The sequence below is a fragment of the Serpula lacrymans genome, assembly GCF_000218685.1.
Source record: "Serpula lacrymans var. lacrymans S7.9 unplaced genomic scaffold SERLAscaffold_5, whole genome shotgun sequence".
NCBI classification, from domain to species: domain Eukaryota; kingdom Fungi; phylum Basidiomycota; class Agaricomycetes; order Boletales; family Serpulaceae; genus Serpula; species Serpula lacrymans.
Window position 1 is genome coordinate 668,058 of NW_006763294.1, and position 13,633 is coordinate 681,690.

The following is a 13,633-nucleotide window of genomic DNA, read 5'->3' on the forward strand; positions in this document are numbered from 1 at the left end:
TTATTCTTGAAGAATATTTGGTCGCTCCCACTCGACATTGTTTATTGTAGAGGGATTGGTGCTAAGGGGAGCTGAGGCCGGGTTCCCAGATTCTGAGAGTATAAGATCCTTCAACCGTGGCAGAACATGACTCCTGAGCTTTGGTAAGAATCCCTAAGTGAAAACAGACGATGTGTCAGCAAACTGGACTAACATGAAGAGTCTGATCAACTGACCTTTGTGGCAGGATCACCAAGCCTACTACGCAAGAATATGTCAATGTCAACTGGATTGTTCTGAGACGTTCCAATAAAATGATGAATGCTGGCTGATATAGATGCATTATCTGAATCGTGTTGTCTATGTGAGCTGAGCAGTTTATTTTGAATCTGACGGATCTGGGTTTGATGACGTTCAATTTTTGCAATTTGTTTAGTAAAGAACTTCCTGCTGGTTTGTGTATAGCAGGCCTTCGGATTACGATGCTCGAGTTCACCCTAGGATAAAAGTAAATTAGAATAGTTAGATTTGTCTTAAATTGTCCAGTAAAACGACACAGCAATATCCAAACTGACTGAAATCCTCAGCAAGGTCACTGAGAGCACAGACTGGCTGTACTTTTGAAAACCCAAGAAAAAAGAACCTTACTGACAATTTGGGTTGTATATGAGTCAGTAGTTCCTAGCCTTTGAATTGTAGTAGTGTAGTCGCCAATGGCATGAATCTTGTAGGTATTGATATTGAAAAGTTTGACTTTCCTAGAGTTATCGCTTGACGATGCTGCTGCATTAGTACCATTGCTTTCCTTGGCCTGTGTTACGATAACACAATTTTCGGACCTTTCCTTCATTTCCATTCTCCGCTTGAACCTTGTATACTTTAGCTTTCACACATGGTGCCACGCGGCACTTCCCCTTTTGTTCAAACTCCTCTTTCTCACGCCGCATTGCCTTCTTGTTATTTTAAATACAACTCTCTCACACAGTGGAGCTGGTCATGCGGGCTAGGCCCCATGACATCATCAGCCACTGACTTTATCAACTGTGCAGTACATAAGTACAAACACTCTGTATTAGTATATATACCCCAATAGATCCAGGAGACTCCTTAGCGAGTCCTCCTATTGTATACCAACAAACTCTCTGCAGCTTAAGGGGTAACCACTCCCTCATCACTACCTTTATAGTGTGTTCTTGCTCTTGGTTGTTACATGTTGTGACATCTGAACTAAACTACCGTCCTCATATTCCATGAGGCTCCAGTCACCATTGCTCTGGAAGTCGCCTTTGCACCAAACAGCAATGACATAGCACTACTTTCAAGATTTTGACCAGGCAGGGACGACTCAGGTTGAGATGTATACTTTGGCGATGACTTCCACATCGCATGCAGACGATCCCACTATCTGAATTGCCCACGCACTTTCTCTAAATGTAGATATTTATATGCTTCCATTCTGAAATCCCAACTGATTCAAAACTCACCAATAGGGTTGCTAAAACCCGACGAAGCCAACTCTTCAGCAGACAATCCAGCACCTGTACCTGACAAGCTGCGCACACACTCCTTATACTTTTTCCCGAGGCTTCAAAAGTATTCATCATGTTGATATCATCATGTCTGTTAAAAATAATATATAAATATGTACTGGTCGAGTCTTGATTGCACTGATTCTCCAAATTGCTTGCGGTGATGGTCAACTGCAATACAAAATTCTTCCTTTGAGTCGTTCTTGAAAACATGTCGAGCAATTCTTCTGACGATCGGGACCCTGACACTCTTGGTGTTCCTCACAACTGGCCGGTTTTGTCCCCTAGCTACAGATAACGAATCAGAAAAAAGCATTTGACGTCACACAGGATGTTTCTCGAGCCAATCCATTATGCGGTCAGTACGTTTGTTTGACCAAGTAATGCGAGATGGAGCTGGGGGATTGCCTTGGGATGCAAGGGTCTGCACTGATCCTGTCTTGCAACTTGTAAGAGTCCTAGCGATGCTGTGGCCTTCACCAGACAGTTGTTGGCTCTGATTGTCGTTGTCAAAGATGTCGTCGATGCTGTGGGACGACATGAGGAACCTCGAGGTTGGAAGCAGGGCTGCTAGTGGGTCATCGGTATGGAGGGGCGTCCCCATCGATTAAGGGATTGAATCGGCGCTTCAATATACTAGCTTTCCCATGAGTATCCGCCTCCGCAAATTCGGGTTTGCGACAAATATTTTTTGGATTTCTATCCACAAAAATACCCTAGGGTTTGAGGTAAGGCCATTCGGGTAGCGATGACGTGACCTGTACAGCAGCTACGCGAAAACAGTCTGCAGCTAAGCGTAGCTATGCGAGGACGCTCTGAACAGAGCTCTTACTCAGGCATTACTCAGTCATTACTCACAGTTTTGATAGAATAACAGGAAGTGAAATTTTTATCAAAAGTGCGGTGTTATAATATCTTATGCCAATTATGAATATGTAAAATATATTATCTGCGTTATAATCGCTGATAACCATACTCCATCACCGACTAACTATACAACTCATTATAATCGTTTTGAGTGCTTACGTGTTTACCAGTATTCATGAATTTCCATCCAATCTAAACTTTGATAATAAGACCAGCCAGGTAATGTCTGACAAAGTGGCACGAGAATCTAGTTTTTATTATACATCTTGTGAACTTGATAAGACCTGATAAGACCTGATCCAAAGTTCATCGAATACCTAATGTCAACGTGCTAATATTGACTATTATTACAGCGCCAATATTATGGTCTTACCATGATAGGATTTTCCAAATGCGCGTAAACTTACTACTCACAAGTCTTAATCAAGCCTCCCGTGCCGCAGTAGCGCCAGATATCGAGCTTCGCGTGTGATTCTATACGCATCTTCATATTGCGATTCAAAGGCGTTACTGAGTCGCAAATAGTCACAGGTCATCTGATGTTATGTGGGTCTAGATTCCTGCAAATGTACATCTCGCCGAACTTTCAAGGTAATCTTTATTACTTGATGCCACACCAACTCTTATGTTTTACGAAAAATTCATGATCTGGCAGATAGTAACCAATTGCCCTGAGCCTAGCTTGAAGTCGCGGCCTGAGAAATTGCGAATTCACCACTAGTCGCGTAAATAATATTGATGTCGCTGCAAACAAACTTTTAGCGTTATTCCTCAAAAGACAAGTAAAAGCTGATTTACTCGGGGGAAACTGCTTCTGCAACATAGTTGTTGCTTGAATAAATAAACAAGCGCGAACGAGTTAGCAATTTCAATTGATGCATTACAAGCGTCTTACCTAGCAGGAACAATGGGAAATTTTATGGTTAAGGAATTCAGGCTGCTCTGCACATTGTTGGCAATAGCTAACGAGGTGCGTAATTGTGCATTGGTAATATCCAAGGCGAAGGTCGAGGGGTCACCGGCCTCAGTTGTCCATACAAAAGTAGCCTCCCCACCTGAAGTCAAACCAATGGGAGTGTCGAGCGTCAGTGCAGAAGCGAGAGTAGGCAAGACAATGGCAAGAACGCTAGACATAACTGTTTTAGAATGCTCATACCATACCTCGAGGGCTCCAACAAAAGACATACGTGATTTTGGCAAACATTTCGTTTGTTACGGCGGCGTGTTGAAGGAGATAGAAGATGCTGAGGAGGATAGAAGAGAGGAGCTAAGGAATGAGCTAAACGTTGAAGAGGCCAGTCTTAAACAAATGGTAAGCACAGCTATGCTATATTCTCACACAGGCCGTTGACTGGAATACGATGCCTGTGGAGGCTACTCCCTCATGATATACAAATACTGTACAAAAGAGGAGTGAGGTTAACTGATCATTGATATCAGCACATAAGCATAGGTTACCTCGTAGCATTTATGGTCTGGGAGCGTCCTCTTGTGGTAACTTTTCAGCTAACTTCGGTAAAGACATGCCGACAAAAGAAATAAGTGGGAGTCGTTGACGTGATCAGTCAGAAATAGGAGGCCATTCGCGACATATAGTGTAGCAACCATATCGACAGTTATTCAGTCCGTTCGTCAGCAGACTCTGTAACAGACGGTTTCACATCTCGAATCTGCCACCGTGGGGTCTCTTGGAAAACGCACGGTCATTGATATCCTTTCTAACGGCTTCCTAAGCCCGGGGAGGAAAATAAACATCCCTCCTGGTGGTGAAATTGTGAGAATTATCCTATTGAGTTGATTATTACAGCCTTTCGTACTGCGGATGAGGTGCGAGATGCTTGTTTCCGGGAAAACACCTAAAGCTGAAGAAAGACCGCTATTAGTTTGTCCAGTATGGGGATTCGCATTCGGCCTTTATTCCTTCTATCAGAAGATAACGTGTTACGGAACCTCATATGATGAAGAGGGCAGACCAAGACCGGAATGGTAGCCAACGTGGTTCGATCAAACCGAAGGCACATATATCCAGGTCTAAACAGAGTCGCCAACAGAACGGTGAAGCGGATTCCCGTCCATCTCTAGCGCCTGTTGACTTTCAGTTCGCAGCAAAGAAAATTATTTATCGGACACTTATGCACCTCTTATGATTTCCCTCGGTTTTTTTTTACCGGCGTAATCATTTGAACTTTCAATAAATCGACCTCAGTAAATACGGAGATTGGCGCGGAGAAAGCTTGTGGGCAGATACTGGTAGGTCCGCGTGGGATTTGAACCACCTCACGTTATTTGTTGAAATAGTCTAGGGCAGTGTAATCTGGTAGATATCATGAATCGAGACAGTATTTAGGTTCGATCGGGGTACTCACTCGTACTGAGAAAATTAAAAAATATGGAATGTCTTCCTTGAAGACGAACTAGAGAATCAACCAGGACCAGGCCAACATAAACGTCGCATACGATGGTATTATCCGCATCACTACTAGCGATTCTCGAACTGCTGAAGTTCCGTGCCAGAGCAGCTGCCATACATGAATGATTCACATGATAGTACGCGAAGCGAGCGTCTAAAGTCTTCATCTCGTCTCTTGATCCAATACATTGTCGCATTGCAAGCGCCATCCTTGCCCATGGGGTAGCCCACGAGTGTGTTTACCATCTATAATAATGACCTTAGAAAGCTACGACCACACAATCAAACGACGTAGTAAAAACGTAGTCCTAAGCTAACATATAGACAAAAACATATCAGAGAAGTACTCTCATACCGTCCACGCATACACCAACAAGACCGACGTCTTCCCATATAGCTGGGTCTCTAACGACCGCCGTGTCCAAACGCGTCCCCAGATAAATATGGCCCACACACTCGCGTGGTTCGCCATCTTGAGCGTACATGGAGCACATGCGATATACGTTACGAAGAGCCTTGTAAGCCAATTGACCCGATATATGCTCAAAAAGTAATCCGCCTCCCAGGTTTTGAAATATATGGAGCAGATAAAACCGGTTTATCCTCTGTAATCTTACCTACAGGGTCAGTAGCGACGAAGACTAGAGAAAATATCGATCCCCTTCAACAAGTGTGAACCTCTAGTCGAGTTGGGTGGAACATTTCCATTGTCGATGTTGGCCTTTGTTTTTGACACGTTCGAATGTAGATGAAGAATCTTATCTGCGAACCGACGTTGAGAAAGCTGTAGCACTTGATAACATATTGCTTGTAACAAACTTGTAGTACAAGAGAGAATGAATCCGATAAACCAGCTCGCAGTGCTTAGGTAAAAGAGGCGCCCACAAACATACACAAACACATGTTCGCGACTCTCGACCAGAAAATTGCATTTGAGTTGCTGTACCCGTAAAAAAAAATGTCGATGCCCCTCGTCGCCCCGCTCTTCCCTGCGGGGAAAGAGCCACTTCCTCCAGGGTTCACAGAAGAAGAGCGCGAGCAGCTAATGCAGGCCAAAAAGTACCAGAACTGGATGACTATGGGGATGGAGTCTTGCGTGGCTAAAACGGCACTGGCTGGTGGTGGTGGTGGGTATCTCATTTCTCGTGTCATCCCCCCGCATACATGGACATTCTGAGTTTATTGTTAGAATGACCTCTCAGGATTCGCTATTGGTGCTCTTTTCTCTTTGATGTCTGCTTCATTCGCGTACGAGGACCCGCTGCTTCGGGCACAAACACAGGCCGGCATGAACTCGGGCCAGAAAGCAAAGGAGATATTCAAGGAAATGGGAAGAGGGATGTACAAGAGCGGTAAAGGTTTTGGTAAAGTTGGTGCATTATTTGCAGGCATTGAATGCGTAATAGAAGGCGTGAGTCTCTTGCTATCGCTTTCACACAGACACTCACAAACATATACCATGGCACACATAGTATCGGGCAAAGAATGATATGGTCAACCCAGTAGCTGCAGGCTTCGTTGCCGGTGGTATCCTTGCCAGAAACTCGGGTCCAAAAGCTGTCCTAGGTGGTGGTATAGCGTTTGCAGCATTTTCGGCGGCCATTGACCTGTTCTTGCGACGAGAGCCCGCAGAGTAAGTCACTTGATTCATATATGATCGTACCCGCTGAGCTTTGTCTAGTGAGGATTAATGCAATATCTCTGAGATGTGAGCTATCTAGACTAACTTATTACCTTTTTGTTGGATTCATGTCACCACTCACGCACTGTATATCTGCACTAATTCAATTTACCAAGTTACGACTTATTCAACGTAAACAGGTTCGGTAGAACGCATACGATCCTGCCTTTGCAAGAGAAGGCCTGACATGCCCTATCAGAGTCAGCTGCTACATACTCTGCTGTCTTCCTAACCATGGCTCATGTCGAGCTGAAATTTGGCGACGTCCTGTCTCGATGCTACATCGATGTCGGTACCGGAAGACCAAAAGAATGCTTATATCGATCGAATTCCGCATCTGTCACACTTTATTAGCCTCCTATGGAGTTTATTGATCACGCTCGGGCGAAACGACAGAAAGCAAAGAGAAAAAAAGTCAATTGAGCTCTATGATTAACACACAAAAATAGACACAAAAACATATGAAGCAGATTACCCTCAAGTACATAAGCTAGAATCACAAAATCAAAATCAAAAATTCCGTACTATATCACCTTTAAATCCTTTCGAAAATTTCATCGTACGGCAGAAACAGCTCTGCCTTGTTGCACCACATTCTCATACGCCGGCGGCGCATCCCCCATCTCGCTTTCCTGGCCAGATATCAAACGTTCATACTGGATATTCCGGTTTGCTAGGGTATCTGTGTTATCAATCCCATTCCTCAGCGAGGGCATCGTCAGCGGGTTTACAGGAGCCTGATTCTCGGCTGTGGATGCCGCCGAGTCGCTCGATCGCCGAGAGGCGACACGGTCAAGCGCTTGGCGCTGTCCGTCCACGTCCTGGGCTGAACACATACCCCGTACGCGTTTGGTCTCACATGGGCAGGATGAGTAGCTGGTGGTGCATGCGTTTTCGAGGGCCTCGGAATAACGCGGTAGCGATACCCATTCGGGGTTACATCGACACTGTAACGGTCAAACAAAGCCGACGGTCAGGATACGTGGCTACTGAGAGCACCGGGTTTTACTTACCGACAGGATATGCACTGGTGTTTGCACCACGATGTCAAACAACTTCTTCTTCCCCGTCTTTAAATCCATTGCTTCGTCGTCGCCACGCTCTACTCTGAAGATGATCTTTAGAACATGTCCGATCATGATACTGCCCTTTTTGTTTCGATTCGTGAAGTGCAGCGAAGCGCAGGAATTTGGGAGCTGCAACTCATGATTAAACGTCCACGGTCCCGGCCCCATCAGCGAGGACGCCATTTCCGAACAGTCTTCATCGGGTTTGAGCAAATCGTAGAATGGCGAATTTTTAAATGCCTCTGGATCATCGGACACAAGTGGAAGAATGGCATCACTATCGTTGTCTTTGTCGCTGTCGCGGTTTCGGAGAGAAAGCAGTGTAACGCGATGCACTGGTTCGGAGCGGGCAATGCGCTTCATTTGGGTATAGTAATCCACTCGCTCTGATTTGTAATATTAGTAAATGGGATTATATGCTTAGGCACAGAGTATTATGACTGCTTACCCTCGAGATGGATGGATATCCGATGGACCTTGGCCTTGGTGAGCGGCAATATGGTAATCTGAATAGGCATGGTACCGCCGATATGGAAGCTACGTCCGGACACTGCAATCAGGTATTGTAATTGGGAATCCCACTGCCGCTCGATGATGATATTCTCGGTCTCCTCTGTGTCCTCCTCTCCAGGGGATGACACTATCACAACCTCTCTGGATGCAGTCATCTTCGACCTGAAAGCGCCCGGACGATGTACCTCCGCCTTGAGTCGCCATGCCATAGACCCATAGTCACACTCGATTGTCGGAGGTGAGTTTGCGGGAATTGTGAACGAAATGGGATAAGTGTAAGTACCTATATCGGATCAATCCATGTTGGTAAATATCATTTACTAATGATGTAACGTAACACCAGCTGCACAGGCTTAACGTACCTTTCTTGAACTCTTTCCAGCCTTCACCGCTATCCTTACGCTCGTCACTTTCCAAGCCTAGCATCTCTCCGACTTTCCCTAGAGTCGAACGCTCTTTGTGTTGCACTGGCATTCGATTGGCATCATGAACCCTTGCCTTTCCTTTGTCTAATGTTCTTCCCCTTTCTTTGTCTCGGTGCATGTCCAGGCTGCGCCCATGCCTTCGTTGTTCAGTTGCCACGAAACTTCTGGGAGAGCTGGATCGCACACGATCCTTGACAGCACCCATGAATACGCTCGACACTGCAGCCAGGCTGAAACGTGTGTGTTTCCTCCCACGTCCCTCATCAGGGCTTTCTGGCGAATTGGCGTTAACCTTAGATGGAGTGGGAGACAACGTGACTGGCGACTGCAAGTAAGAAGCCGGAGGCGACGTCATACTCATATTTAAGGTTGACTCGTCTTCATCCACGTTATCGATGCTAGGTCTGCGCGAGAGTGACGTATCTCGGTGCGAATGAATGCTAGAGGCAGATGATGACGGGGGATTCTGAAGGATGTTACCCTGTGCATGCAAGGAGGGACCTAAACCGACAATATTGGTGAGCTTGACCTGTTTTTGTGAATATTATTGCGCATATACGAACTTGTTTTTCCAGATTCAAGGTTTCTCAAAGCCTGGCGGAGATCTTCGAGCGTCTGAGCCGGGTTATCATCCAGTCTTCCAAGAGGCCATACTTGAGGGCAATTTGTGGGAAATGAATTGGTATGTGATGGCGATAATCCGGGACGACCATCAAACACAAATGATGAATGCGCGGCTGGGGTATAAGGCGGAGAGGGCAGAGAATGCTCCTGGTGTGAATGGATCTCTCGGTGCAAAACTGCGTTGTCGGCGCTTACTCGACGTGACGTCCTCACATGCTCACTAGTAGCTGGATTGGCGCTAACAGCACGAGTGACAGTAGGCGATCGAGCCATGACGGGTTCTGTCTCATTACGGGGTGTAGCCGTGGCGCTACGACGCGCAGGTGTGTGTATTTCATCCTCGTCATGGTCGTGCTGCAGGAAGAGCCCTGGCCCTACGGATGCTGTGCGTCTCGTGGAGGGTGTAGAGCCAGCACGGAAGAAGACGGTAGATGCAGAAAAGATTTTGTGGGACTCTGTTACCTCGATACGGCGCGCGCCAACCCCTGTGGCACAGCAAAAGTATAAGTGTATATCAGACAGATGCAGGGAAACTAGCTACCCTCTGGCCAGGATGTCGTCACTTTCCCCTGCAGCTCAAGCTCGATACTGGATATCCTGGTTGGCTTCGCGATGTTCAAGGTGAGCAGTCCGCGAATCATTGAAGGCGCTACATCGTCCTGTGTGCGTCGCCTTCCTGTGGGGTCATTAGTGCGCAAGTAGACGACAGACTCTGTAAGACGGATGGCAAGGGTGTTCTTGTCGCTACGTATTTTTGACATGGGTGAAGAAGGAAAGAAAGGGTTGTGCAGCACTCGAGACGAGTCAGAAAGATATAGTTTTTGCTAGACACCGAAGTGGCAAGCGATAAGGAGCAGAACCCCGTTGTATGAATATATAATGAGACAGCAGGCGGCCTGCAGGTCAATAAATAAGAGTTGGATGAAAAGAACAGCCTGTCGCGGAACTGGACTGTCAGAAAACGGAGCTCTGGCCTGTGGTGGATGTGACTCTCAGTCCCAAGTGCGAGTTACTAGTTCCGAGTCATCCATTTCGCTGCTTTCGTTCCTGGTTATCATCGTCGGACCGGCGGCCATTTGATCCGCTCGGCCGAATCTGCACGTGCCACAGCAATCAACGTGCACCGCTGCCCATGGCCTGTCACTCCAATGAAAAAATAGGTCGCTCAGTCGCGAGGAGGCTCTATGCACAGCAAGAAATGTCATATCTATGGAGTACAAGTGGGAAAAACACATGCTTGTAGGGCGGGAAATGGCTGTCGATATTATATGCCACCTCCAAATTATCATCAATCGGGTACGGTACAGCAATTGCAGGTGAAAATAGGACAAGACAACTGGCGATATCGCCGAATGCATCCTACGGATCTCAAACCATAGTCCAGACCTCGTAGCATCGCCATCATCGAATGCGCAGGCACCGGTCATACAAACACGATCCATAAACCGGCCACCATCGACCCTCCCAAGCATGTTGTGCCAAAGATGCTGACAGACAGCGGATGTAACGCCCACGCGTACAGGATGATCCCCGTTATGCACAACACAAATCCAATCGCGGCCAGTGAGATACACAGCGTGTGGAAGCGACTTAAAAGGTGAGATGAGGCAGCACGCCGGAACAGTCCAACCTGTTCGATATGCGGGTTCTTCGACAAAATGGGCGGTTCCGGAGAAGTATCCCTGCGTTTTGGAGCCTTTTTGTGGCTCCCATGCTTCCTGTCATCAGAATCGTCAATGACTTCAGGAGATTCGCCTCCTTTCTCGATATCTCTCTCCATATCTTTGCTCGTGATGGACCCCGGTACTGGAGAGGCCGTGATAACTTCGATGCCTTCAACTTTTAATTCTTCCTTCGTCGCTTCTTCCAGTTTGTAATTGATCAAAAGGAAAGCTGCAAGAAAAGAGAGAATAGCTGTACGTTCCAACAAAGGTGAGCATGTTTTCAAGCTCCAATCAAATGTGCTAATATAGAAACAGACCGGAATATACGTGTACGACCAGTGCTCCGACCAACACCGCGTTGGAACCTCTCAACACTAAATTACCAGCACCATCGTTATCGCGCGTCGGGGTAGTCATGGCCAAGAGGCCGGTCTCAATAGATGCAAAGAATGTGGTCTAAAAGGCGCATATATGCCACCTGTGAATCAGCTATTGGGTCCCAGTCATCATTCCACTTACGATGACGCTGATGAGCTGCAGCCTCTCCTGCCACGAGTTCACCAAATCCTTCTGGGCCCTCTTCCGTGCCCTCTCGTCTGCCTCATCTTGATCTTTTTGTGTGCCTGCAACAACATTATATCACTCAACGTCAACAGGTTGGGCCCGGTGGCGACCTACGTTTGCGGGTGGGAGGGTAAAGATCTACTTCGGGTTGATCATCCTCTGGGTGAGTCCTTGTCAACACAAGCCTCATGAGCGCACTGCTAGGCTCTGTGCGTGACCTCGGAATGCCACTGTCTATTCGTAAAGGTTCTGCATAGATGAACACGCCATGTCTGAGAACGACTCTTTTACACGCATAGCAACCACACTCGTGCTTACCGTGACCATTAACATTAACTCTCATCGCTGCCATTGTTAAACGTTAAAATTCGTGGGTCGTGCAGGAGAGAATGAGAGGAAAGCAAGATGAGAGTGCAAATAGAAAATAGTGGGGTGATTACTTGATTGAATATTTTTTTTATATAGTAAGGAAGACGGTGAAACGGTCTTCTTGGCTTGTCACATCGAAAGGAGCCACGTCTGAACTGCAACAAGCATTTATAATATATTTTTTCGCGGGCGTCTTTCGTGTTTGCTTAGTTCATTTCTCCAACGGAACCGGAACCTTTTCACGGCTGTGAATGAGCGCTCCACTGCTTTGACACCACCTGAGCGCTGAGCTTGAATACGCCCTCTGTGCTCTTTCCAACTTGAAGCTCGAAGGACTGGTTCTGCTGCAACTACCTGCTGACTTTCCAGGGCGGGAATGCATGCACAACGTACTCTTCAAGCCCATCTACAACACACATGTTACTCCAGTCCCACTGGTCAAGGGTTCCGTACGACATCCACGGTGGTCTTTGTCACCACAGTGCGCAGCCGCTCCTGTGTTTTCTCCAACCTTTCCATCATTTTATGGCGCCTCGTTCATTGATGCCAAGCTTAGATGATGCTACTAGTGCAGAAGACGCTCCTTGGGTTATGGTGCTTTTACGTGAAGGAATTTCAACTGATTCCCCGCCAAGTTAATTTCCTTCCAAGTGGTCAATGCCCACCGGACAGCATTGTGAATCACAGTCAAGTCTGGTATCGCATTTTCTTCGGAGATCCAAGCGTTGCGAAAAACCAGGCCGAAGAAAATCCTCCGATTTCTCGATCGATCATATTTAGCACGGATAGGGGGATTTCGCAAAGTAACACACGCAGTTCTGTACATCAAGCCCGTGTCCTCGACTCACATAAATCCGTCAAGAAAGGATTTGTTGACTTCGCCGCCCGGTTCGAATTTATTTTGCAGGAACTCTCACGTAGTCACGTCAACTTGATGCTCGGCCTCCTTTACTCAGGCTCCACCTTTAGTTCTCTGGACAAGGTCGGATGTATCAATACGCCGTGCCTGTGTTACACCATCTGCTTCGAATTGATGATGATATGGTTGTACGGGCCCCTGGTTCTCATGTATGTCAGCTATTAAGACTTGTGCCTACCAGACACTGTAACATATATAAGTTTACCATGATCTTCCAATAGAGTCTCGTCTGTGATGAGCATCCGCTTTATCATACGGTGGATGATTGGTTACGGCTCAACTTTCGAGCCCGGCCAATGTCCGGCATAATATTTTTCAAAATCCGATGTACCTTCAGCTATTATATTTGTATTTAGCAAAATTCGAGCAAGGCCTTTGATGGGCGATCAACGAAAATACATTTTAATTAATTTCTTTGATCCAGCGAGTGTGATTTGGGCAAAAGCCAGTGTGATGAGAGATCGAGCGAGCGTGCAATTCAACATGTCAACATAGGATTTCAAGCGATACAGTAAGTACATGTCATGTAAAAAAAAATCCCTCTCAGCCACGAACACGACTGGACATGATGTCAATCTCTTGTGATGTTCTCATCTTTGTAGCCGAACTCTGTGAAAAAAGAGGTGACATGAGATGTAGTAGAAAGGATCCATCAGAAAAAGAAAACATACTGCTGTCTGCAAGGAAGGGAGTCCGAAATATACACAATACTGGTTGCATTTGTGCAACAAGGGGAAGTTGTCTAACGTCGCCGTCCAGTTTCCTTCGCCAAAATTATCGGCAAAGTCTCTGGGAAAGGATGAGAACCAACCACATGGAGGTAATAGAGCCTTACTTGGTAGTGATAACCTGGCAGTCAGTCAATATTCCACCGGACCCTGACAAGTCAAATGTAAGTACGAAAAGGAAAGCAAAAGAGACTAGCTTATATTAACTTACCTTGAAAATCTGAGATGAACACAAGGCCTTGCGAGAAATGATATTGAGTGTGTTGTGCGAAGCATAGGAAGGTGCAATCTCGG

The 13,633-nt window shown here is 46.4% G+C and overlaps 7 protein-coding genes across 7 annotated transcripts; 3 read left to right on the forward strand and 4 right to left on the reverse strand.

Moving 5' to 3' along the window:
• On the reverse strand, positions 1-2,049 carry SERLADRAFT_407115 (uncharacterized protein; the record flags this gene model as incomplete). The annotated part of the gene is made up of 7 exons (XM_007316389.1): positions 1-153; positions 216-476; positions 632-737; positions 1,200-1,263; positions 1,464-1,564; positions 1,628-1,796; positions 1,875-2,049. 7 exons carry the CDS (start codon positions 2,047-2,049, stop codon positions 1-3), a joined length of 1,029 nt encoding a protein of 342 aa, XP_007316451.1.
• Positions 2,050-3,052: 1,003 nt separating this feature from the next.
• On the reverse strand, positions 3,053-3,560 carry SERLADRAFT_436100 (uncharacterized protein; the record flags this gene model as incomplete). The annotated part of the gene is made up of 3 exons (XM_007316390.1): positions 3,053-3,119; positions 3,174-3,206; positions 3,271-3,560. The coding sequence occupies 3 exons, from the start codon at positions 3,558-3,560 to the stop codon at positions 3,053-3,055; spliced, it is 390 nt and encodes a 129-aa protein (XP_007316452.1).
• Positions 3,561-5,214: 1,654 nt separating this feature from the next.
• Positions 5,215-5,623, forward strand: SERLADRAFT_463162 (uncharacterized protein; the record flags this gene model as incomplete). Its single annotated transcript, XM_007316391.1, has 1 exon — positions 5,215-5,623. A coding segment is annotated over one exon (247 nt), but the record flags the coding sequence as incomplete, so codon positions are not given.
• A 101-nt stretch (positions 5,624-5,724) lies between these two features.
• Positions 5,725-6,839, forward strand: SERLADRAFT_463164 (uncharacterized protein; the record flags this gene model as incomplete). Its single annotated transcript, XM_007316392.1, has 5 exons — positions 5,725-5,912; positions 5,988-6,196; positions 6,258-6,418; positions 6,467-6,553; positions 6,607-6,839. 4 exons carry the CDS (start codon positions 5,744-5,746, stop codon positions 6,474-6,476), a joined length of 549 nt encoding a protein of 182 aa, XP_007316454.1.
• Positions 6,840-7,020: 181 nt separating this feature from the next.
• SERLADRAFT_436102 (uncharacterized protein) lies at positions 7,021-9,856 on the reverse strand (the record flags this gene model as incomplete). The annotated part of the gene is made up of 6 exons (XM_007316393.1): positions 7,021-7,413; positions 7,480-7,919; positions 7,982-8,329; positions 8,409-8,972; positions 9,035-9,580; positions 9,637-9,856. 6 exons carry the CDS (start codon positions 9,854-9,856, stop codon positions 7,021-7,023), a joined length of 2,511 nt encoding a protein of 836 aa, XP_007316455.1.
• A 403-nt stretch (positions 9,857-10,259) lies between these two features.
• On the reverse strand, positions 10,260-11,838 carry SERLADRAFT_463176 (uncharacterized protein; the record flags this gene model as incomplete). The annotated part of the gene is made up of 5 exons (XM_007316394.1): positions 10,260-11,009; positions 11,077-11,215; positions 11,279-11,382; positions 11,438-11,572; positions 11,642-11,838. 5 exons carry the CDS (start codon positions 11,673-11,675, stop codon positions 10,519-10,521), a joined length of 903 nt encoding a protein of 300 aa, XP_007316456.1.
• A 1,246-nt stretch (positions 11,839-13,084) lies between these two features.
• On the forward strand, positions 13,085-13,623 carry SERLADRAFT_384756 (uncharacterized protein; the record flags this gene model as incomplete). Its single annotated transcript, XM_007316395.1, is given in 5 exon segments — positions 13,085-13,220; positions 13,283-13,400; positions 13,447-13,489; positions 13,551-13,585; positions 13,603-13,623. 4 exon segments carry the CDS (start codon positions 13,180-13,182, stop codon positions 13,553-13,555), a joined length of 207 nt encoding a protein of 68 aa, XP_007316457.1.
• Positions 13,624-13,633: the final 10 nt, after the last annotated feature.